At 33.0% G+C, this 26,293-nt stretch overlaps 1 protein-coding gene and 1 long non-coding RNA gene across 8 annotated transcripts; both read left to right on the forward strand.

The window, feature by feature from the left end:
- The first annotated feature begins 1,153 nt into the window (after positions 1 to 1,153).
- LOC143042501 (uncharacterized) lies at positions 1,154 to 18,004 on the forward strand. Of its 7 annotated transcripts, none has more exons than XR_012968026.1 (7): positions 1,154 to 1,297; positions 7,113 to 7,194; positions 8,254 to 8,292; positions 8,674 to 8,834; positions 13,905 to 13,975; positions 15,176 to 15,351; positions 17,841 to 18,004. It is a non-coding gene; the product is annotated as an uncharacterized LOC143042501 (long non-coding RNA). The 7 variants fall into 7 exon arrangements; XR_012968020.1 differs by having other exon boundaries at positions 1,159 to 1,297; positions 7,113 to 7,174; XR_012968023.1 differs by having other exon boundaries at positions 1,161 to 1,297; positions 7,113 to 7,174; positions 15,195 to 15,351.
- Positions 18,005 to 18,048: 44 nt separating this feature from the next.
- LOC143043772 (uncharacterized) lies at positions 18,049 to 26,293 on the forward strand. The gene is made up of 5 exons (XM_076215950.1): positions 18,049 to 18,059; positions 18,637 to 18,838; positions 22,603 to 22,775; positions 23,424 to 23,530; positions 25,187 to 26,293. The coding sequence occupies exons 1-5, from the start codon at positions 18,049 to 18,051 to the stop codon at positions 26,263 to 26,265; spliced, it is 1,572 nt and encodes a 523-aa protein (XP_076072065.1). The 3' UTR covers positions 26,266 to 26,293.

The following is a 26,293-nucleotide window of genomic DNA, read 5'->3' on the forward strand; positions in this document are numbered from 1 at the left end:
AGGCAAAACATGCATACACAAAGGCCTTAACAGAAAATATTCCTGCAATGTCCAAGCTGTGACTCGCCCTCCATGTGATGGTGGCAAAACATGCATACACAAAGGCCTTAACAGAAAACATTCATGCAATGTCCAATCTGCAATGCGCCCTCCTAAAGAGGGAGGCAAAACATGCATACACAAAGGCCTTCACAGAAAACATTCCTGCAATGTCCAATCTGCGACGTGCCCTCTTCGAGAAGGAGGCAAAACATGCATACACAAAGGCCTTAACAGAAAACATTTCTGCAATGTCCAATCTGCGACGCGCCCTCCTCGAGAAGGAGGCAAAACATGCATACACAAAGGCCTTAACAGAAAATATTCCTGCGATGTCCAAGCTGTGACTCGCCCTCCATGTGATGGTGGCAAAACATGCATACACAAAGGCCTTACAGAAAACATTCATGCAATGTCAAATCTGCGACGTGCCCTCCTAAAGAGGGAGGCAAAACATGCATACACAAAGGCCTTAATAGAAAACATTCCTGCAATGTCCAATCTGAGACGGGCCCTCCTCAGGAAGGAGGCAAAACATGCATACACAAAGGCCTAACAGAAAACATTCCTGCAATGTCCAATCTGTGACGCGCCCTCCATGTGATGGTGGCAAAACATGCATACACAAAGGCCTTAACAGAAAACATTCATGCAATGTCCAATCTGGGATGCGCTCTCCACGAGAGGGAGGCAAAACATGCATGCACAAAGGCCTTAACAGAAAACATTCATGCAAAACCAATCTGTGACGCACCCTCCAGGAGAGGGAGGCAAAACATGCATGCATACACAAAGGTCTTAACAGAAAACATGCAGTGCATGTTTACAAGTTATGATCAACTATGACTATAATAAAAAGAAAATAATATAAATATTTAGACATTTAAAGCTTTTTTTCAGTTAAAACAAAACAAATGCAAATGGTGTTCAACAGTAAACTTCCTTTAAAAAAAATATATTTAGCTAAAATAGGGTAAAAAGTGCAACAAAAGGGGGGGGGTTTAGAGCCTATTTTTATCAGGTGTTGATCTAAACTGGTCCGCCGTTCTATCTACAGCTTCGCACCGAAGGCCTTAGTAGGTCAGTGTAGCGATAAGTGAACACAACAGGGGTCCAGTTTAGTGTTGATCAAGCAAATTACCTCCCTTTGCGGAGTTCTCTTGTTAAGAAATACATAAAAACAGGAGGGAAAATGTAAATAAATTTTGTGCATGTGCAACGTTCTGGTGGAGGATTTCATTACAATTTGGAATAACTTGTAAATATGTTAACATTTTTAAAAACTAATCGGTTAAGGGAACACAGCTAGCTGTGTGTGCTCCAACGTTGGAGGGATTTACTTAAAGAAGAAGAAGAATGCAGACAAGCTGGGTTATTTTACGATTTTTGTTCATTTTTTCTTCTTCTTCTTCTTTCAGTACAGAGTCGGACTCTTCTTGAGTGTATAAATGACTCTTGCTCGTGAAATAATGAGGCCTTCCCTCCTCACTTAATAAAAACTATTAACAGGAAAATTATTTACAAATAAAACTATGTACATCTGGGGTCAAAGGAGATCTAGGTGTGTGAAGCTCCTGTCAAGGCCTCTGGCAGGATGGTAAGGCTGGCCTTGAACTTTTCTAGTGTAGCTGCTGTTGTGGCTTTTTCCGGTAGAGTGTTCCATTCCCTGGTTGATCTTGGGAAGAAGGAGTACCTGTATTGGTCTTTTAGAGTGCGCTGTTGGTGTATGCGGTGGCCTCCTCTGGTCCTTGAATCTCCGGGTTTGTAATTATTAGAGGGGTCAATATCCACAAAATCTATTGTGGATCTTGTATGCCATGGTGAGTCGGTCTTTGCAGCGGCGATTTTTAAGAGGCTCCCATTTTAGTCTCTCCATTAAGGAGCTGACACACCCTGGGGATACGTCTTGGTATTCATTGTACACGAACCTAGCTGCCCTTCTCTGTACTTGTTCTAGGTCTTTTTCAAGGTTATGTTGGTAAGGGTCCCATACAGTGGAGGCGTATTCCAGGGTTGGTCTGACCATGATGATGTAGGCGTTAGCTTGACTTCTGGTTTACACCGTCCTAGGTTCCTTCTCAGAAAGCCTAGTGTCCTTGATGCTTTGCCTACCGTCTGGTTGATATGTGTCTTCCACTGTAGGTCATGGTTTATGGTGACTCCCAGGTATTTCCCATGCTCGACTGCATCTAGTGTGTGACCATGTAGTTTTTATATTCAAGCATAATGGGAAATGAATAAGTTTTGTCACAGTGATGTTAGCCTACACTTTTATATTTTTATATACATGCATGTATGGCTAAGGCAGCAACCATTCTATTTTTTGGCGACAAGTAGAAAACAATTTTTTTCTTTCAATTTTAGCATTACATAAAGTGGCAGCTGAGGTAGTCCAAATAATTATGACGTCTGGCAAGGCAATTTTATTTTTTTTCTGGGACGTAGGAAGGCATCCCAGAAAAAAAATAAAATAGTCCCAGAAAAAAAAAAAAATAGCCTTGCCAGACGTCATAATTATTTGAACTACAGCTGAGGGTGAAACAAACAATTTTTTTTTTCTCAGGGTCAAAAACAAATTATTTTTTTCTCCAAAAACTGGAAACAAAAATCAGCAGTCCCCCCCGAAAGTCAATTGGTTGCTGCCTAAGTTGGTGTGATGTGCTCATATTTTGAAAATATTGTCTGAACAATGGAACTGTGTCTGTAGATAGTGTAGTTGACTTTGCTTGCCGTAGCGTATTTATTCATATAATTTTTTAGAGTTATTGTTATAAAATGATAGCATGAAAGATTTCCTAGGCAATTGTGACAACTGCAGTGACGACAGATATTTTTAAACCACTTTCCTTGGAAAAAGAGACATGTATAATTTTTTGTCAGAAATTTCTTTACAATTACTTAAATCTGACATTCCATTGTACACCACCGGTCCTACTAAAAAGCGCCCGGGAGAATACAATAAATAATATTTTATAACAATAAATTTTTTCCTAAAAAAAAATAATCATTGATTGTTTTGTCCTTAATTTAAATGGGGTTATGTACGATGCTACATTTTTACATCTAAAGTCTTGTTGCATTTTTACATTTTAGATTTCAAAATTGTATATAAGTAAGTCAATAAATATAAATAAGAATATATATATATATATATATAGAAGAATCATGATTGATATTGTCCTTGATTAAAACGTATATTTTGTTATTTAAAAATAAATCTTCAGCATAAACTGTGATCCATTATTATCTGTCTTTTGAAATAGTATTCATATATTATTGTTAAAATTGAAACCTTCATACATGTTTTTGTGCTTTAATACAAATGTATAATATCAAAAATTGCAAATTACTTGTCTAAAATTAAAGAAAAAAATCAATATGCAATACTTATTTCAACGACACAAAGTTGTCTCATGCCAATAAATTATCTATAAATTTTCCCCGGACGCCTTTTCTTTTCTCCGTGCGCTATTTTTTCTTCCCCTGGCACTTTTTCTTTTCCCCAGGCGTTGTTTCTTTTCTCCGGGCGCTGTTTCTTCGCCCGGGCGCATTTTAGTAGGACCCTACACCACAACTGAGGATCTGTGAAATAATCATAGAAATGTTATCATCGAAACAACTTACAAGAAATATCGAAGGAAACATTGTGGTGTGCCTTCAGTAAATGTAATTTTGAAGTACCATATTAAATCTGATAATACTACAAAAGCAGGGGTTCAACATGTTGTACCCGAGATGTTTCAAAGAATTGTTACAACTTTAGACAGACAGTTTCATTCCTATTGGAATAAGTAAGTAGATAGTAGTTACCTAATAACATTTTTCTGTAAAAAAGATACAGTGATCATAAAAGCTTTTATAAGACCAAAACGTAAACGTTCACGCCCATTCACGTTCTCACCCATTCACAATGGCACCCTTTCACTTTCGCACCCTACACGTTCGCGCCCATCTTTTATTGGTTTTGTGTTTAATAACTTTGTAATCAAGTTTTGGCAAGTGTATAATATATTTGTTGTCATTGTCCTAAATTAAAGTGAGACAACATGTTTTTTTGTGTTGAATAAATCTTAATCTTGTTTTGGTTAAGTGTATTGCTAACTTTTATTTCATTGTTTCAAAATAAAGAGTGACTATGACAACATATTTTTTTGTGTTGAATAAATTTTAATCATGTTTTGGTAAGTGCATTGCTATGATTTTTTGTTTCATTGTTCAGATCAAATTAAAGGGCCTATAAGCTGTTTAATAAAATCTTTTGTGTTTTTCATTTAAAATCTTCAATGTATTTACTCATACCAAGCTAAATACATGCAGTATTTTCATCAGATCAATTAAAAACAACAATCTTGATTTTCTAATTATCCAACTGAAATTTTATTTAAAATTTGGTGTGAACGTGCGAGGTGCAAACGTGAAGGAAGCGAAAGTGTATTGGGCGCGAACGAACCTGATACCCTGTCAGGTACCCACCCCCTCCCCCCCCCCCTCAAAAAAAAAAAAAAATAATAAAAAATATATAATGAAACAAACAAAAAAACAAAAGCAACAAAGAAACAACAAAAAAAACTTTTCTTTAATCCCCCTTTTTTAAACTATTAAACATTAAATTACATGAACCTATTTTAATCTTGTTTTTGAGAGACAAAAATTATAACATGAATGCTGTTTCATGTCTCCTTTCCTTTACCAGATTTGTAAGGTTTTGTACATGATAATCACATCATTTCATGCAAGTCCTTATGAAATAAAAAATGTTGCGGCAAGAATGCTTGACTGTTGTGGCCTTATAAACCGCAACCTGGTGAGGTTGTCAGAACATTGCTGCCGTAGTAGTGCTGAATGATGCCAGTACTGACATCATTCTGGCTTCATTGCAGCGCTATTTCCATTCATGACAAAAAGCGGTGCAATGTTGCCATAAAGCAAACATATACTTTTCTCATTTCTCATTCTAAATATACTAGAATGATGCCAGAATAGATCCAGATCATTGATGATGTCACCATATGTTGCTTGAGCTTATGATTTTAGTGAAGAATGGGGTGTTCAATTATTATTAAGACTTGTACATGTATGTAAATGTAGATTAACATGATTAAGTAAATGCATTATATAAAAGTTCAATCTCTGATCAATGAAATTGTCATATCCTGATAGACCTGGAGAGCATTTTCAAAAAATCGTAATTTACTCCAGGGACGAACTATCATGTAATGGGGCGAATTGGTCCCTTCTGAAACATTAATTGTCGTTTCCCTTCCCTTTCTCAATTTAACCCTCGCTAAATTTTACTGAGCATGCAGAAAGAGGTTTGGTCAATTGTGTCTTTGTTACCCTCTAAAGTCAGCTAGCTTGAAAGTGCTATTTGTTTGAAAAAAAAATGAAGTACAAAAATGTATAATCACAAATTTAGATTGCTAATCAGACAAAACACAACACCTTTGACTGAAGTGAGGGGTCTCCTGTTGGTGTCATGGAAATTATGTTGTTGTTATTGAAGGTATTGATGTTGCATGTTGACAGTTCATGAGTTACACATTTTAACTCTCCTTTTTCTTAATGTGGAAAAATTAAGTGCATTACATATAGGAATAACCTCTGAGGATAGAACTTTACTTTCTTTAAAAAAAAAAAGTTATTATAATAACCCTGAGTGCACAAAAAAATTCATGATTTTAATTAAAGGAGTTCAAACCTTTTCTCGGGTAAACTCAGCACTATACATACATGTATGTACCTGGTTAGACATTACTTTACCTTTTTTAATAGTCACTAATTAAGGAAGTCAGAATTTAAAGGCATAAGTGCCGCAATAGTGCCCACAAACTAATTTGCATACATAATAAACAATATCTGCATTGAACCCACAACATGTTGGGGCAAAGAAGCAGCATTTTCTGGCAATGGTGCCTGATAATAATTTTCATACTAAATATGTTATTGCAGCATCGTTGTTTAAAAGACAAATGTATCTACTAGCTATTTGAACATCAGTTAATGATCTTGTCTGCATTGATTCAACTTAAAACTATTGTCTTGATCGGTTGTCAGGTGGAATTTTTGAAAATTCTTGAAAATTTTTAAAAAATCTGATTAAATATTTTGTGGAAGGGCAGACTAAAAATTTCAGTGGTTGAGGATTATAAATCCTAGTTATCACACACAAAAACCTATATTTTTTCGAAGATATGCATTTTCATCATCCAACTTAAAAGACTGTCGTCAAGTACTTTTAAATTAGAAAAAATAGCTATTCGAACTACTCTGTTTTTGTGATTCATTATATAGGTAGTTCACTTGACCCATATATTTTATCTTTTCGTAATGTGATTGTTTTATGTTCAGTTATAAAGTCAACCTGTAGCTTTGATACATGTATATAAAGTGATAGAAGAATCTGAAGCGAGATGATACATGTATATCAAATACTCTTGCTTGGTACGTTTTAAAGACAAAATTACACCTCAAACATGCCGTAATATAAAAAGGTGCACTCGATTTTCTCTTTTCGATGCAATTGTTACCCATTTTTTGTTTTTTTCTCGAGTCACACAATGGAAGGGCAGACAAAAAAAATTACTGAACTTATACATTGTAATAGATTGATATGTTCTCCGTCCGTGGTACATGTAATTTTTTTTTTTTAAATCAGAGGTTATGCATGCCATTTTCTACATCCAACTTGATAGATACCCATGTCGTCGACTTGATATATAATTGTTCTGCATTATACTATGTAATAGATAAATTGAAAACTTATGCAAATGGTGTTTTTAAAATAAAACACTTTGTAATTGAGAAGAAAATTGTTGTTTTATTTGCTCCTATTAACTTTTAAAATTTTTGTTACTATAGTAATCATTACAATAAGCATTTATCTCCCTCTCTAACAAAGAGTTTCGATTCTTTTGTTCTATATCAACTGGGTTTCTGCCTGTGTTTACTTGAGATAGGTTTTAAAATTCATGTTTTTATGTACATACAAGTAGAAATAGTAAATAGTTTTGATAGTGATACACAGAATGAGATCAATTGTGTATCTATTTTCTAATTTTTCTTTTATATTACAGCAATTTGTAGACTGTGTAGAGAAAAACTACTTGGAATTAACAGTATTGAACATGTTGAGGAGGTATGTCTTTTCATATACATGTATATATATAATTCCCTGTATACTGGTACACATAAAATTGAGAATGGAAATGGGTAATGTGCCAAAGAGACAACAACCCGACCATAGAAAAAAACAACAGCAGAAGGTCACCAACAGGTCTTCAATGTAGCGAGAAATTCCCGCACCCGGAGGCGTCCTTCAACTGGACCCTAAACAAATATATACTAGTTCAGTGATAATGAACGCCATACTAAGGGAGCTACCATTTGATTTTTATGGGGGGGCTAGGATGAAATTTGAAAAAAATAGGCAGGACAGGAGTTTTGAGTAAAAAAAAAAGGCAGGATGACAATTGGTGTAAAAAAAGTCAGGATAAACTAGTAAAAAAAAAGGCAGGACCGAATAGAGTAAAAAATAAAAAGGCAGGACAGAGATTACAACTAAAAAAAAAAGCAGGACAAAATTTTTCATCCTAGCCCCCCATAAAAATCCAATGGTAGCTCCCTTAACTGCTAGTAGTCTGTTGTTATTTATGTATTATTGTCATTTTGCTTATTTTCTTTGGTTACATCTTCTGACATCAGACTCGGACTTCTCTTGAACTGAATTTTAATGTGCGTATTGTTATGCGTTTACTTTTCTACATTGGCTAGAGGTATAGGGGGAGGGTTGAGATCTCACAAACATGTTTAACCCCGCCACATTTTTGCGCCTGTCCCAAGTCAGGAGCCTCTGGCCTTTGTTAGTCTTGTATTATTTTAATTTTAGTTTCTTGTGAACAATTTGGAAATTAGGGAGCTACCATTTGATTTTTATGGGGGGGCTAGGATGAAAAATTTTGTCCTGCATTTTTTTTTAGTTGTAATCTCTGTCCTGCCTTTTTATTTTTCACTCTATTCGGTCCTGCCTTTTTTTTTATTAGTTTATCCTGACTTTTTTTACCTAAATTGTCATCCTGCCTTTTTTTTTGCAAAGTGTCTCATCCTGTTTTTTGTTTCAATATTGTCATGTGTATTCCAGAATTTATTATTGTTTCACTTTCAATTAGTACCTTGTTTAAAATTTTCTTAAAAAGTTTTTCTTTTCTTTTAATTTAGAAGAACACTATTGAAGACAAATACAAAGATTGCAGAAGGGTAGGTATAACTGTATATAAAAAGTCATACAATTTATAAAATGTCTCCTAAACTTGACTTTTTAAGATATCTTGTAAAAGTATTAAGATATCTTGTATAATATATTTTATATCGTTCATAAACTTTACAAGATATATCTCATAAACTTCAGAAGATATAAGATTTTCAAGATATCCAATTAGGAGATAATTGTATTGAATTTGAAGATTTGGAGCCATCAATCATGGATTTGATGGTTGCAAATTGAGTTAACTGGCGATGAGCATACGGAGCCAGTAATCAGATATTTGTGACCATCAAATCAAAAAACAGGGATATAACTAGTGAGCAATGTTTTATATTGTTTCTATCAGAATTCATTAAGTATCCAATCTTTTGTAGGCACTTGATTAAGTACCAGGGAAACCTTAAAGTGTGGACACAATCCTTGATTTAGATGTCACCAAGAATAAAGAAGCAATCACCAATATTACAAGTTTTACACAACTTGAGATTTGAGAGCAGTCATTTGAGGATGTGGCAGGCATATAATATTGGTGAAGGTATAACATTTATATTTAACATAAAAAAAAACAGAAATCAGATTACAAATAACATATAGTTTTATACATAACACAATCACTGAAAATACAGGGCATGGTTTATACATATTGAATGCGGCTGGGTAAAAGTCTAAGAAGTCAATAGTACTCAACCCTCCTCTTAAATCCTGGGTCAGTGGTTAAAAATATATAAAAACAATTAAAAGCAATACCATACTAAATTTAATAAGCTCAACACTTCAACTTAAAACATAAAATTAAATCATCTGATAAAATAGTTTCATAAGAACTAAGAATGGCTGACAGCCAATTAATAAATAGAGCCTATTGATTAAAAGACCACAAACTCCTATATAAGAATGTATGCTATAGAAATTCATGTAATTTTATATCATAGCATTATAAAAATTCTAGTTCAGGATCTTTATGTTGGATATTTTTTTTTTAAACTTTCATATTGACCAATTTAACCAACAATAAAATTCATACAATAGATAGGAAGATGTGGTATGAGTCCCAATGATTCTTTAATTTCAACAAGTACTCAATGACTGGACACAGATGTCTTTTAATGACCTCAATCATTACTGAAGGTAATCTTATAATTATTTCATTTACTAACTGTCCTGGACCAAATTTTTAAACATTGTTAAAAGCATACTTACAAAACAAGGATCATTATTTTATTTTGTCACAACAGAGAAAACTAACACAAAATTCAATAAATATTGTTATGCATCATTTAAATTCCCTGCTTGTGGGTTACTGGATTATGGGTATTACATAACAGTACCCAAACTGCACTAAGTACCCAAATTGCACTAAGTACCCAAATTGCACCTATTAAGCAAAAATAGCAGTAAAAATCTTACAAGATTTCCTAGAGACTAAACAATTTGTATTTTTATGATTTGATACTATGCATGTCTTTCAACATAGGTAAAAATATTTAGATATACGCAAAATGTTCACAGTATTTATCAACAGATGAAGTGTTTACTGAAAAAGCAAAATGTACGGAATCGTCACCATGCAATGTCATCAAAACGTCATCTTTTTAAAATTAGCAAATACAATATGTTACAAGTATCCATTTCTTAAAAAATGAAGAGAAAACATGGACTAATAGGCCAATTAAAATGAATTGATAGATTTTCATCCCCGCCCGCCCCTCTGAAATCGTCCCGCCCCGATTTTTTTATTTTTAGAAATTTACGATTTCCAGATTTTGTTCATTTCCGTTTCCGGTAACCGTCAAAAATTTCGTTTTCCTTCAAATCCTCCTGTTTCAAATTTCGATTTTCGTATTTCTTAGAGTAATTTAAAATGATTCCTAAAATCCTTTACTGAGAATAGAGAATGATTACGAGAAGGGCATGAAATAATCGGGTTACAAGTAAAACGCTGTGTCCAAGAGCGCAAATCGCGGCATGACACAAATTTCTGTGATTTGAAAACCGATGATTTTTTTATTGATAAAATCACTTTGTGGCAGGAATCTTGGACTGTGAATTATATCCAAAGAACAAGAATTGTGAAATACATTGGTACAACTGGATTAAATAAATTGACACAAGCACGAACTTGTTAGATTTATGACAGTATATTGAGTTAAAAAATTCGGCAAACATACACTTAAATTACTCATGGCTATGATTTTTAAATTTTTTTTTTGACAAACATCAAACACCTTCTGTCCCATTTCTCTCAATAGAATCATTTAACAACTTCTTCTCTTTTTGTTAAGTTCATGTTTTACATATTGATTAAATTGTATTTGTGTCTTTAAGAAGAATCATAAAAGCACGTACATTTGTACCAACCCTATTTTTTCAAAACTGTTTCAGTTTTCATTTTATTCTGTACTCGTAATTCTTTTGTTGCATACAAATGCATATTTGTTTCATTTTATGGAGACAAAAAAAAACATTGCTTAGAAATACAAATAAATTTTGTGAAGGTAGTCTAACTGAAGAGAGCATTTCTCTATGTTTTTGCTGTTTACTAAAAATAGGTTTCTAATTAAAGCAGCAGAATAGTGGTTGCCAATCAGAGATTTTTATTTAAGATTTGAAAAATTATGTACGATTTCATATACATGTATATACATGATATAAGCTTATTATTAGACTTGCATATATATGAAGAACACGTCACAAGAGGGTTTCATAAGAAATAAAAATAAAAATATAAAATCCTCCCACCCGCCCCATTTTTTCCAAAAATTTGGATGAAAATCTACTAATTAATTTTAGTTGGCCATATCCAATTGTTCAAAATATTTGAAGAAATTAAACAAAAGCTCTGTTATTCGACTTTTGACGATGCTAATTTAAGCATGGATGCAATTTGGGTACTCCTCATTACAGAATCGTTGATGGTTTGGAGGTCAGTACAGACCAATTTTTCTATGATTCCATATGGATTCAAAACTAAAACCATATAGTAAATAATGATACATCTACAAAATAAACACATAATGAAAATATTTGTCTGAAGCATAAAGGTGTAATACCACCAAATCATAGTACGTCACATCTGGTTGCATACGAAAGTAGGTCTAAAAATATTCTAATATTCCCTTGAATTTGACAGTTGTAGAAAATAAACCCTGCATTTCAATGCACTTAAATTTTTCTGAGTCATAAACATGTATATTAGATGTCTGAAAGCGTCATTCTTTTTTTATTTGATGGTCTTATAAAAAATTTTGGAAAGTTAAGGTTACATAGTTACCAAAGCAGATAACCAGTAAATAACAGTGTAAAAATTGGGTTGTTTACTTCCGGTGATGGTTACTTTCTTATATACAATGAAATGTAGTGTGAAATTTTCACTGTAGCACTGGAAAGGATTAAACTTTATTCATGCAAAGTGTTTCTTTAGTTGAAATAAAGGTAAATACTGTACAATTTTTTTAAAAGTGGCAATTTAACAAAGACTAATAGGGCAAAATCAATGGTGGCATTACACCTATTTAGGGAAATTACATGTGCACTCGGGACCTTATTGTACTTTCTTTTTAAAAATTATTACTAAACTAGTTCTTACCTTGTAAACATGGACTATTCTGAATGGATTGAGACACAGAAAGCACGTTTGAGAGAAAATTGCCTTGAAATTGGGGTTTACGTGTGTTTGCTTAGTCAAATGGGTGGACAGACGAAGCTGTATTCAGTTTAAATAGTGTTAGGTTTCCTTGGGACAGAAAAAAAAGAACATTGTATGGTCACAGACATACATGTCAACCTCTGACAATGAGAAATCATGTCATGACATGACATGATATGTCAAAAAGCGGGTGAAAACGCGTGACGTAGATGCGGACTTGTTAATATGAATGTGGTAATGTTCATAATTTCATACAAATTTGTGAGTATAAAAAACCAATATATATTCTACTGTGAACTTTTATTGTATTAAACAGTGGTCTGCTATGTTGCTTTTAAAGCACCACCACTAGGCACATATTTAAAGCAACTGCCATTTTCAAGTTTAGTTACATTTATTTGATAACAGCACACAATACAAATGTAACATAATCAAGTTCTGATCAGAATCCAGTGTCAATTTCTTTATAATTGAAAAGGCTCTCCTACAGTAGGAATTGATATTTGACTGAATTAGCTTCATCAAGATTTGAAAGAATGTCATAATGTTTGTTTTTTTTGGCAATGTAAAATGTCATTTATTATCTCTGCCATTGCTCCCATTGCTATTGCCTGGTTAAAACTAGGTAGTTCATCAAAAGAAAGCTGGTACTATGAGAGGTTATCCAACAGTTCTGGGATATTTTTATCCCCATGGCCTGTAGAAATCTGTTGCCGTGTTGGCTAGATTTGAAACTGAAATTGAAAAAGAAAAATGTTTTATAAATTTGATTTCCATTAGATAAACATGTTAAATGCTTATTCAAATAGCTACGTTGTATTTCTCCTCTCACATGTATTGTTTTTTATCATAGCAACATAGAATGCTATTTATTTATTTGATAACAGCACACAATACAAATGTAACATAGTCAAGTTCTGATCAGAATTCAGTGTCAATTTCTTTATAATTGAAAAGGCTCTCCTACAGTAGGAATTGATATTTGACTGAATTAGCTTCATCAAGATTTGAAAGAATGTCATAATGTTTGTTTTTTTTGGCAATGTAAAATGTCATTTATTATCTCTGCCATTGCTCCCATTGCTATTGCCTGGTTAAAACTAGGTAGTTCATCAAAAGAAAGCTGGTACTATGAGAGCTGATCCAACAGTTCTGTGATATTTTTATCCCCATGGCCTGTAGAAATCTGTTGCCGTGTTGGCTAGATTTGAAACTGAAATTGAAAAAGAAAAATGTTTTATAAATTTGATTTCCATTAGATAAACATGTTAAATGCTTATTCAAATAGCTACTTTGTATTTCTCCTCTCACATGTATTGTTTTTTATCATAGCAACATAGAATGCACAAATTATGCGTTACTTGCCACTCGATCATTTAAACTCGAACTCCAAAATATAATTTATAAATCTTGAATCTTGCTGTACACATCGTACAAAGCGCTTAATTGCATGTAAAGTGGTGAAAAGCGTGTACATGCCATGTGACAAAATCCTCGCATGTAAACCGTTGAAAAAGCGTGTATTACACGCGAATATCATGTCACTTGACATGTATGGTCACAGATTTGCATACATGTTGCACACTGAGAAATTTGACCTATCAGAGGAAGTTGATGTGTCTCATCTGTGTCATCAGAAGAGATGCATCAACCCTGAGCACTTGTCTTTCGAGCCTCATATCAACCAAGACCGCCAAGTTTGTGGTGGTATACACCCAACAAGGTGTCAAAAACACAAACCCTACGAAGACTATTTGATTTAAAATGGTAAAACAACAATGGTTTAAAAGAGAAGTCTTATTTCTTCCTCATATAATTTATGAAATTCACTTTTTAAGCCACTTATATTACATTGAGACCTTCCTTGCCATGCTAATCCCCATTTTACTTGAGCCTCTGTGTCAAAATTTAGATGACCCTTACAGCTATGTTTATACAACATGTGATTTTTCATTTCAGTGTTACTGAAGAGCATTCTGTTGAAAAATCTTATATGTGAATTGGTCTGCAGATGACACTTTAGCATTGAGGTATGTATCAACTAATGTCATGTTTTTTTTTGTTGTGGCCGCAAAAGTTTACAATTTGCCGTCTGCATTTTGCACTGACAAAACATCCTCTAAACACTTATTTGCCCTGGATTTATACACATCATAATCCAGTATCATATACTTAAATATTATAATTCTTACCAAATTTATTTTTTTACCGTCATTCCAAGGGACATAACCCTTTTTAAAACCATTTTGAGGTATTTTTTTATTACTCTTTCTCCCCATTTTCTATTGTAAAATACAAGAAAGAGGACTTTTTGTGTAAATCTATTCGAAATATACTGTTACAAGTAAACAAAATAACTTTGATATCAGTAACAATAAGTGATTGACTGAAAAGGAACCGTTATTTGTCACACTAGGGGAACAGCAATAATGTTCAGCAAAGTAAGATCTACAAATAAGCCAACATGACCGAAATGGTCAGTTGACCCCTTTAGGCGTTATTGCCCTTTATAGTCAATTTTTAACCATTTTTTATAAATCTTAGTAATCCTTTACAAAAATCTTCTCCTCTGAAACTTTTGGGCCAAATTAATCCAAACTTGGCCACAATCATCTTTGGGGTATCTAGTTTTAACGAGGCCCGATCTAGAACGCGTTTTTGAATATTGTGCAACTCGGGCAGTTTTCGGTAGTTGGTTTAACGGTTTTCATATAAGACATAAAATAAATGTAGACAATACCTTTTCTGATTACTTTAGGCACCAAAATGATAAAATAAAACAATTTTTGATCATAGTCATATTTTATTTACATTTATACTGTTATTATTGTTTACGACATAGTTTCGTGCCATTTACAGCAATGTTAACGATATTCAGACGACATGCCTAGCAGAAAGAAGAAGGTCGGTTTTTGATAAACTGTCAGGCAGACACTTACAAGAACAGAGTAGACAACATTTCTAGACCCGATTTAGCAACAACTGATTTTGATACACCACCTACACTCGATTTTGATACGTTTTTTACACCCAATTTTGATACTACTTTTACACCCGATTTTGATACATCTTTTACACCAGGTTCTTTCCAACATGATCACACGTATCAATCTTCTACATCTTTTGATAATATAAATGATTTATATTTTTCTGGAAAATTGAAGCCAATTGATTATACCAGACATGTAATTTGACATTAAGACCTTTTTTGATAACATGAGATGTTCTAGATGTGACATTACATTGAAGTTAAAAGATGGAATTGGAATTTTGCCTGCTGGTTTATGTGGTCACCTGATTGTTCGTTGTTATAGCTGTAATGACTTTGTACGTGTTGCCATAGGCAAAACCCACAATTCATCCCATGGGCCAAGGATATTTGATGTCAACACCAAACTTGCAACTGGTAAGTACCAAAAAAAAATGTATGGTGCAAAAATAAAATCTTCACACCCTGTATATTTATACTTCATATTCACATGTAGCATTTTTACCTGGTACCAATTCCCCAACTGCAAATAATTATGATGTCTTGCAAGGCTTTTTTTCCTAAGATGATGCCTTTGCAGGCTTTAGTTTATTGTTTTTTGTTGTTTTTTCTGTCTGGCAAGAATGTAAGAAATACAAAATCAAATTTACAAAACCAAAATCTGACATCATCCAGTGAAAAGGTCGTTAACACAGTTGAATAAAATGCTTCACGGAGTGCAAATCAAACCCTGAACAATTTGGGCAATATTGGACACAATATTCCAGCTTGATACTGTCTGACTTGGGATTTTGATTAAATTTTTTGACATAATTATGATACAGCTTTCAGGGCCTTTTGAAGCTAACTATGCAGATTGGGCTTTGCTCACTGTTGAAGGCTGTACAGTGACCTTTAGTTGTTAATTTCTGTGTCATTTAGGTGTCTTGTGGACAGTTGTCGCATTGGCAATCATACCACATCTTCTTTTTTATATTCTGTACTGTACATGTACATTCTTAATTTATTCTGTACTATGCACCAAATACTCTTATAACAAAACCTTCAACATCATGTGCCGAAATGTGGTTAAACCCAAAATCAGTGAAAATTTGGTGTCAGAATGAGGCCACACTTAGAAATATTTTGGTTTGCCCAAACCCTACCCAACATCGAGAGAGTGGGTACATTTGTAGCTAGGTAGGCTATTTCTTTTCATTTTCATATTTTGGCAAAGAGAAAGTTAAGTATCAATGTTTATTAGTCTTCATGTCTATCTGAATAAAAATAAATATTTTCATGTCAGGACAAGGCCTAAATTAATATATTGTTTGTTTCCTCAATCCTGATCCTGCCAAGCCAGGTGTGGGTAGGTAGGTAGGGAAATTATTTTATTTTTCCAAAAAACTCGAACATTATCGGACGATCCGGCAAGCCTGAAAATCAGAAATGAATCAAATAATATTTGACTTAGATTTGACAATAAAATTTTAAGAGTAGCACCATTTTTTCAGGGTCGGTCGGGATTGAGGAAACAATCAATATTTTATTTTAGGCCCAATAAAAGATTTTGAATAGGCAGTATTTCAAGGTAGGTAGCGTTACGGCAAACAAACCTATTCTGTTTTATGGCCTGATATAGTCTCCTTCTTATATATACAGTCAGGGGCGCTACTTAAACAAGTGATTTCATTATCACCTATTTCAGTGATTTTTTATATTCAGTTATCACCTATTTAAGTGATTTTCGTGTTTTCTTTGATCTTCAAATGCTAATTTCGTTGATTTTCCATATTTTCACAAACTTTTCTATAATTTTCCTACATAAATCAATTATCCCTTTATCTTTGGATATCAATTTCACCAGTGCGCTTGGGCAGTAAATTAGGTAGCGCTAAAGCTTTTAAAAGTACCCTTGGGAATTGTTCTGTAATCAAATATTCATTAACTACTCTTACTATCAGACAAAGGTCAACAATATTAGTTGACCTGATTGGTTTTCTTAAGAATTAGAATGATTTATTTTAAGGTTATGTCCTGATCTACAAGTTATTCAAGTTTTTGCATATTCAAATAAACTGTAAAAACTGGCAGGCTTATCAAGCAAATGACAATTTCTGCATGTACAAAGTTGTTTTTTCAATGGAATTCTGGTCTTTTTACCAATAAAAAAATCAAGCTTGTGGGAAAAATTTCCAAAAATTGTTATAAACACTTATTGAAGTGATTAAATTTTAACTACTCAAATTACTTGTTTCAGTGATTTTGAAAAGTCTGTGCGAAAATTTTAAATATTTCACATGTATAGCCAAAATCACTCTAAGTAGTGATTTTGAAATCACTTGTTCAAGTACCACCCCTGACTGATATATATATACATGTATATTTAACCGTTTATGCAGACTTTTTATATTTATATTATTTGTGTATTGAAATCATTAAATACTTTTGTTTCTTTTAAAAAAATAGCAATTGATTTGACAGATCAGTTGTCCAGATATACTGATTGCTAATTGTTAATAAAAAAAAAAACACCATATAAAAATTAAATTGTCTATCAGCTCAAGGCAAGATCTTAAGTAAACATATATATTAGATATAAGCAGATGTGGTGTGAGTGCCAATGAGACAACTCTCCATCCAAATAACAATTTATAAAAGTAAACTATTATAGATCAATGTACAGCCTTTAACACAGAGCCGTGGCTCACATCGAACAAAAAACTATAAAGGGCCCCAATATTACTAGTGTAAAACCATTCAAACGGGAAAAACAACGGTCTAATCTATATAAAAAACGAGTAACGAGAAACATGTATAAATTACATAAACAAACGACAACTTCTGTACATCAGATTCCTATATGTACATAAATGTATTGACACATACAAATACTGCAATGTTTTAAATGAAAATTAATATTTCAGGTATGTACCACAGTGGATAGGACCAATACAGCTTAATAATTTATTTACATCACTTAATTTGCCAAATGTCAGTGAAAGCCTGATAAGAAGACGATGTGAAGAGGTTGGGCCTATACTTGAAAATATAGCACAACAGTCAGTAGACAATGCTTTGTTTGAGGAGGGATTGCTATCCAAAACTTGTGAGTAAATCAATGATGACTATTTAATGACAGAGTTGTGTAAGCCTGATATTTTCTAATATTGAATATAAATCTACAAAGGATTGAACCAGTCTCTACACATGTCATGAATATTAATGTGAATGCGATTTGTTGTGTGAAAATTAGCACTATTTTGAATGAGCATGAATTGAAGTTTAAATCATAATTAATGCAACATAAGTTTTTATATGTCAATCTTTAAAGAAAAATAGGACTTCATTCATATGATAAACAAGAGGCTTGCTAGATCCTGCTTTGCTCACATGTAATTTGTTTATTATTTGAGTTTGTTAACTTTCAAACAACCTGCTATGAAACAATGCACACCAAACTAAGTCTTAATTATCCTTATTTAGTACAAGGTTTGTGTTTTATTTTCTGTTATGTCAAACAAACATGGCTGCCATTGCTATAAATAAATCATAGGGGTGAAATCTCTGAAACTAAAGCAATTAGAATAAATTTGACATGGGGTCAAGATCTATATGTCCTTAAATTTTCAGAGGAATCAGACATTGTCAGACCTGTTGTAGGGTTGCTGTCCATATGTAGTGCTTTTATCTTTTAACTCTCCAATAATTTTTTCATTTCAGGTACTTACAAGCAGATAAGGATGACAGTGATGCAATTCATGCCATTGCTAGTGGGTCAGAAACTGCAACAGCCAGTAGTGGAATACCTTCAACAGATAACACTAATTCTGTGTGTGACCCTATTAATGTAACTGGACTAACAGCATCAGCAGATGGAGCTTATCAGAGAAGGGCTCAGGAAGGTGTTACAATAGTTTGTCTGGTAACTATATCTTTATAATTCACCTATCTTAAGACGGAAGTATTATGGTCTGTTTACATGTCATACTAAAACTAAAAAAAACCTTAATTTATTCTTAAAACTTAGAAATATTGAACAGATATATCATGCTTAGAAGCTGGGTTTTCGTTGGCAGTCCCCATTTTTACACATTTTGCAAAAAAATAAAAAAATGTTTGCGATAAAAGATTCATCGTTTGCAAAAGAATTTGGCTAAAGAAATTGCCGGTTCGCCAAATATCGGTTAACCACTCCCTCAAAGAATTTTTGACCAATCAAAACCTTTGTTTTTCTTCCGCCTTCTGAAGCATCATCGTCCGCCATTTTGCCCATCAACTGTTGACATTAACAACGAAATACATATTTGCTGATCGTATCGCGTTTATCACTCGCAATGGTAAAGCGGTGTTGCTGGGGAACTTGTAACACTGATAGCCGATATCCAGATAGATTGGAAGGTGGTATCGTGTTCATACCATTCCCAAAGCCAGGAAGAAGCCTTGAAAAGGCCAGACGATGGATTCGTTTGTGTGGGAGACCCCTTGAACAGTTAAATGAGGAGATAATTAAGGAGAGGGCTAAAGCCAAACATTTATTTGTTTGTTCAAAGGTATTATATTTTAATCATTATCTGGCTTTTGAATGCATTACATTACACACGTTGATATCAGAAACGGCATGAAAAGTACAAATAAAAGGGTGCCCCAAATATAACCCTGTTTGCTATAAATATGTGTAATTAAATGTAGGAAACTTATGTACGGAACATTAAAATCATCTTGCTACAAGTCACATGCATCATAAATTATGTTTTCATGAAACAAACATGTAAAAATCGATCTACAACCACTAATACACTATTTTACTGTTTACAAGGTTCACCTGAGGTTACAAGGTTACACACTAATTTGCATAATCAATAAACAAATCGCTGTGCAAATGGCGGCTGATGTACGAAAAATCTACAGCATGTTAATTATGTCCTATTAATACATAAATAAATAAGGATGACACTGTGAAACCTGAATGAATAGAACAGTGAAACCATATCATATGGAATTTGAATAAGAAAGGTGAGAACCAGTGTCAAATGATAAAATAGCCACACAAATTACTCGTTGATAAAAACAGGTGCGTGAAAGTGTAAACCAATGTGAATTCAATGAATGACTTTTTGTATCCACAAACCCTTTGCCCTCGCTATAGGTAGAGGGTGACCATGCCACATTGAAAATGTTTTGTACACTCAAATGCATTTTTTATGAAATGATTGTAAACAAAATCTTAAATGGGTTACACTATTCTAAGTAGAGACAGTTCCTAGCTGTCAGTGGGATCTAAAGGGGTAGGTTCCCCTGTATGTGGGAAACAAACTGGTTGTTTGTCACTGAAACATTAAGGGAGCTTATGGCAGTCAGTGGGACCCTGAGTTATAACAAGCTCTGAATCAGCAAATGGCTGTCCATTTGGGGAGCTACCATTTGATTTTTATGGGGGGGGGCTATGATGAAAAAATGTGTCCTGCCTTTTTTATGTTGAAATCTCTGTACTGCCTTTTCATTTTCCAGTTGCTCATCCTGCCTTTTTTTCTAGAAAAACTTGTCTTGCCTTTTTTACTCAAAAGTCTAGTCCGGCCCTTTTTTTTAATTTCATCCTAGCTCCAACCCCCATAAAAATCAAATGGTAGCTGCCTAAGGGTCCATTATACTATCAAATAGAAACATGTATTTACCAAATTAGGACACCAGGAGGACATATGACCTACAAACAGGGAATAACTATAGTCTATAAGCATATAAATAGAATTAAAATTGCCACCCCAATAAAAAGACAACCATGCAAAGTATATTATCAGATCAATATTATTGATCAAGAGCTATGCAAAAACAAATAATCCCTACTTGTACTTAATCCATATCACTCAAGCAGTTACATAAATTGAAATTTGAAATTTCACCAATTTTTGCACCACAAATAAGTATACATTTTTCAATATTTTTGTAGTACAAAATGTTCCTCTTAACAATCTGACCACAGAGCAGTTTTAAAAATGAGTAATTAACTGGTACATGTGGTATGTAGGTTTTTAAACCTGGAATTTTTATTATGGAAGAGAGAAGGCATGTCATATGAATGTTAACTAATTTTTTATTTCTTCTAAAAAGGCTACATTTTTATGGCCCACCTACGATAGTAGAGGGGTTATGATTTCTGATCTGTGTGTCTATTCTTTTTCTGTTTGTTCGTCTGTCTGTCTGTCCTGTGTTAGGTTAAGTTTTTGGTCAAGGTAGTTTTTGATGAAGTTGAAGTCCAATCAACTTGAAACTTAGTATACATGTTCCCTATACAATACAATACAATACAATATTTTTATTTTCCAAATTAAAGGGCCCATTAAGAGCATAACATTAATTACAACATGACATAAACATTACAGAGTGATTAAAGAAACATAAAATAATAATTGAAATTCAAATGCATGAAGAAAGGATCAGTGGTCAAGGGGAGATAATTTTGATATATTTTAGAGTAATTAACTAATTTTCTGATTTTCTTAGTTGCAGGCCTTTATCCAGGTATGCACATAAAATAGATAAAAATCTGCTATCTTAATTAATCATGATCCATGAAAAAAGATCATTTATATTTAAACTATCTAAACTGGGGTATTTTTTTATATAATCAGTGATATCTCTTCTGAGGTTATTGTAAATAGGGCATTCCAGAAGAAAATGCATTTCATTTTCAATACAATTTGTATTACAATATAAACATATCCTCTCATGTCGAGGTAATATTTCATATTTACCACATACATTGGTAATTCGTTCATGTCTGCCAGTTTCTATTCTTAAACAGTGACTGCTAAGTCTGTATTTTGTTAACAAATGTGTTTGTGGGTGCTTTAAATCTAAATAATTTTCATAGTCAAATGACCTTTTGAATGAAAAATAAGTGTCCAATTTGCCTTGATTCTGTAAATAAAAATCTCTCATTTTCTCCCAATCATTTTGAAAATTTAATTTGAGCTGTTTTTTCAATAAGTTTTTAAATTTATTTTTTCCTAGATTTTTACATATATTTAGGTCAATACCCAATTTTTCACTGTAGAAAATGATATTAGAGAGCCATGAATTATTGGAACTAGTTTGACCTTTACTTTCTATCATTTTTAACTCAGCATAAGCATTTTTCAATAAATCAGATGGAGAATTCTCTAGTCTATACCAATACATAAACATATGTGTTAGCAAATTTATATAAAGAGGATATCTACCCAGTTCAGACAGGACTGCTACATTTGTGCACATCTTTGTAACACCAATAATATACTTACAAAATTTTAAATTTAGCTTCTCAAACTCCCAATCTTTAAATATGTCATAAAGGGACAAATTTTTCCTTTTAGAAGTAATGTTAATAACACCCCAATTTTCATACTATAGCTATAGTATGATTTTTTTAATTTTAATGCCAAATTAGAGTTTTGACCCCAATTTCACGGTCCACTGAACAGAGAAATGATAGTGCGAATGGTGCATCCATGAACTGTTTACACATTCTTTTTATTAGTAATTTATCAATTTCATGCCATGCATAAAGTCATAAATACCAATTTTTAAAGTGTTATGAATGATTGTGAGCTGCTCAACCATGTCTACATATATGACATATTTTCTATTTTAACAAAGGGCACATCAAATTAAATCAAAACTTAATGCTCAATTGTTTCATTTTATTTTCAGCATTTTGTAGATGGAGTGCCATCAGAGCGCTATCCGGACCCCATGCCTGCCCTATCACATGAAAAAATAACACCTTGTAGAAAAAGTCCAACTCAGAGAGCTTATACTACACATACATTCAGTGCACCAACCTGTAAGAAAAGGCTGATCGACACAGATATGTCATGTACATTGTAAGTAGAAAAAAAGTAACAATATCTCTTAAAAACAATATCTGATAGTCAAAATTCACTTCTAATATATATGTTTGCATATTTTATATATTTACACCATATCGACTCATTAAACATTGGTAATATTCATTACCCCACACTTTATTTAATGCACATCAATTTTGAGGGTATAAAATTCAATTGAAATTGACAATAATCTCATCAAATCATATGTGAAAAGGGGTGGGGAAGAAAGAACCTCTAGATCTTGGAACATAATATTGGTACACCCCTAATCATAGTCTGCTATGAAAGATTTATATTCATAGTGAAAGTACATGTATAATCATAATAAATTTTTTAATGCCCCTGCCACTAGGCAAAGGGGTCATAAAGTGATAATCTTGTCAATCTGTCCATATATAATATACATCCCAAAATTGTTTTGATTTTCTAAAAAGTTTGCCTCAACCAAATGTTATGAAACTTATGCACAATGCTTATTACTGTGGATTCATTATTATTCTTGGGATACTAATTTTCGTGGGTACAATTAACATGAATTTAAATATTCAAGGAAGAACAAATTAACTTAAGGCTTATATACAGACTTTGGCAAGTTTGATTTTGGGTTTTATGCAGATTTTATAGTTCTTCATTTCTTTTAAGAACTCAAGGTGAATTGGTACAAGGACCTTTAGATTCATTGGCAGAAAATAATATTGATGTGTCAGATGTAGAAAACATAGATCCAATTGAAGATAAAACTTTCTATGGTAAGAATTTAATAATAATACATGTATGACATACATATAAAAAAGATGAATTGGTGTAATTGCCAATGAGACAACTCTTCACAAGAGACCAAATGACACAGAAATGAACAACTATTAGTCACCATACAGTCTTCAACAATGAGCAAAGCCCATACCACATAGTCAGCTCAAAAAGACCCCGAAATGACAAATGTAAAACAATTCAAGAAAAACTAACGGCCTAATTAATGTACAAATCCATGAACGAAAAAAAAATGTAACACAGCAACAAAAACAACCACGTAATTACAGGCTTCTGACTTGGGACAGGCACATACATACATAATGTAAATGTGGCGGGATCCCAACCCTCCCCTAATATTTAAAGGGAGATAATTGAACTTACAAATACGTAGTTTAAAATTGCAATTTGACCACAGGTGATATAACAGCAACTTCTCAATGTTACAACTTACAAGGGAGATAATTGATTATGTAAAATGAAATGTAATGTAATTATAATTGAGGAGGGGTTCATTCAGCAATTTACCCTTATTTTATGGGAAAGCATGGATAAATGCAGGGTATCCAATTACATTTGACAACATTCTGGTGTAAATTTATTTATTAAATCACTTTTTCATGTATGGCTTGAAATGTTGTATATAAAATTTTGACAGTTTATCAATTAAGGCTTTCATGGTGATTTCATGAGGGTAGATTCTTTCTATGCCAATGTCCTGTTTTGTATATGTAACAAAGTCACAAAAAGGTGCACCCGTGGTTAAAAGTTGTCCTTGCACTTGAAACCAGTGTTTATGATCCTGAATTAATGTGAAAGAATCACCACTGGCATTTGGCTTCAAAAAGAAATCAGCTCTTTCATCACACGCTTCCTCTAATGTCATATTCCTTACTGAATATGGGCATTTAATTTCGACAATTCCAGTTTCAGTTTTGTCACATACGACTGCATCTGGGGTTGAACCAATAAAAGGAAGATCTGGTTGAACAACAAGTCCTATATCATGAATATGATTTCCTGGTTGTTTAATATACATTTGCTTAGCAATAGTTTTATTTGATGTTCCATATGAGGTTGCTAGTGATGTAAATTGTTTTCTTTGAAAAGTATTTTTCAAAAATTTATCATTAATGTCTTTCTTTCTTAACATTACAGCACCAAAGTTTGAAGCTGTAATGCGGTTTTCTCTATGTTGAAACCATGCTGTTGAATTTGACTGTTTTCTTGTTTCCTTTTCTATAGTAATGGCTTCTGTTTTGGTGATAATTGAAGCAATCCATTCAGTCTTCATTTGGTCCATTGCTGACATATCTATGCATTGCGGTAGTGGTTTTGGAAACACAATATCCCCACATATGTCGGAATTTTCCTCTCTTGGTTGGAATATCGGTGTCATTAATGGTTTCTGCAATGTAATATTAATAAGGATAATTCAATATTGTTGATAATACATAGCACATTTTAAATCATTACAATACATATGAATAATTCTTATATGATTTACAAGTACTTCAATCTGATTGATCCATTAGAGTATACCCTGTCAAAAAGTTGAATATTACGGTAAATATCTGAAATACATTTTACTGCAAACATATTTTTACAATATTTAAATTGAAAATATGAGTGGTTTTTTTTTGTTTTTTTTACAGGTGTAGAACCTCTGGACATGTTAGCTATGGCTGCAGAAAACAAAGCACTGACTGAAAACTATGCCAAACTTGTGCTAGAAAATGTAAATTTGCAGCAGCAACTTTCAAGTTGTATAAAAAAGAAAAAAGAAAAAAGTATTATATCAGAAAAATCCTTTGGTTGTGAAAAGTTAAATAGTAAAGAGTACCAGTACTACACAGGATTTTCCAAAGATAGGTTTGAAGAAATATTAAAATTTCTTGTGCCTAGAGAGGGAGAGGACATTATAAAATGGACAAAAGCTATAAGTGGATCTAAGCAGTTAAGTACCAAAGACCAACTGCTTTTGGTGATGATCAAATTGAGACAAAACTTTGACTTTTCACACATTGCAAATTTATTCAATTTATCAACACAGGATTGCAGTGTCATATTTTTGAACTGGATAAATTATATGTTTCACAGACTAGGTTCACTTGTCATTTGGCCACATAGAGATCACATCATTGAACATATGCCACCAACTTTTAAACAGGACTTCCCAAATAGTTTGGTCATTATTGATGGCACAGAAGTTAAAATTCAGAAACCCAGTTCATTACATCGTCAAAGTCAGTGTTATTCTGATTACAAATCAAGCACAACATTAAAAGGTCTTGTGGGTGTTGACCCAAGAGGATCAATAATCTTTTCATCAATGTTATTTGCTGGTTCAATATCTGACAAGGAAATCACCAAGGAGAGTGGATTTTATCGCTTACTGAAGGATTTAATCAGTAGTGGAAAAGTGAATGTAGGGGATAGAGTAATGGCAGACAAAGGTTTTACGATTGAAAAAGAATTGAAAGAAATTGGTCTGCAACTTAATATACCACCTTTTGCTTCAAGTGGATCGCAGATGAAATCTGCAGATGTAAACGAGACAATCAAAATAGCTAAACACCGTGTTCATGTTGAGAGGGCCATTGCACGTGTGAAACAATTTAAAATTTTATCTGGAAGGATAAATCTATCTTTATTTAGTTCAGTTAATCAAATTTGGCTTACATGTTGCTTATTAACAAATTTCATACCATTCTTGATCCAAGATAAACAATGATAAAAGTAATTAAAAAGAAATTCCTGAA

Source organism: Mytilus galloprovincialis, chromosome 8, assembly GCF_965363235.1.
Source record: "Mytilus galloprovincialis chromosome 8, xbMytGall1.hap1.1, whole genome shotgun sequence".
NCBI lineage: Eukaryota > Metazoa > Mollusca > Bivalvia > Mytilida > Mytilidae > Mytilus > Mytilus galloprovincialis.

Coding starts and splice junctions, on each gene's coding strand:
- LOC143043772 (XM_076215950.1), top strand. Junction 22,776..23,423: donor ACAGATATGTCATGTACATT/GTAAGTAGAAAA, acceptor ATTTCTTTTAAG/AACTCAAGGTGAATTGGTAC. Junction 23,531..25,186: donor TGAAGATAAAACTTTCTATG/GTAAGAATTTAA, acceptor TTTTTTTTACAG/GTGTAGAACCTCTGGACATG.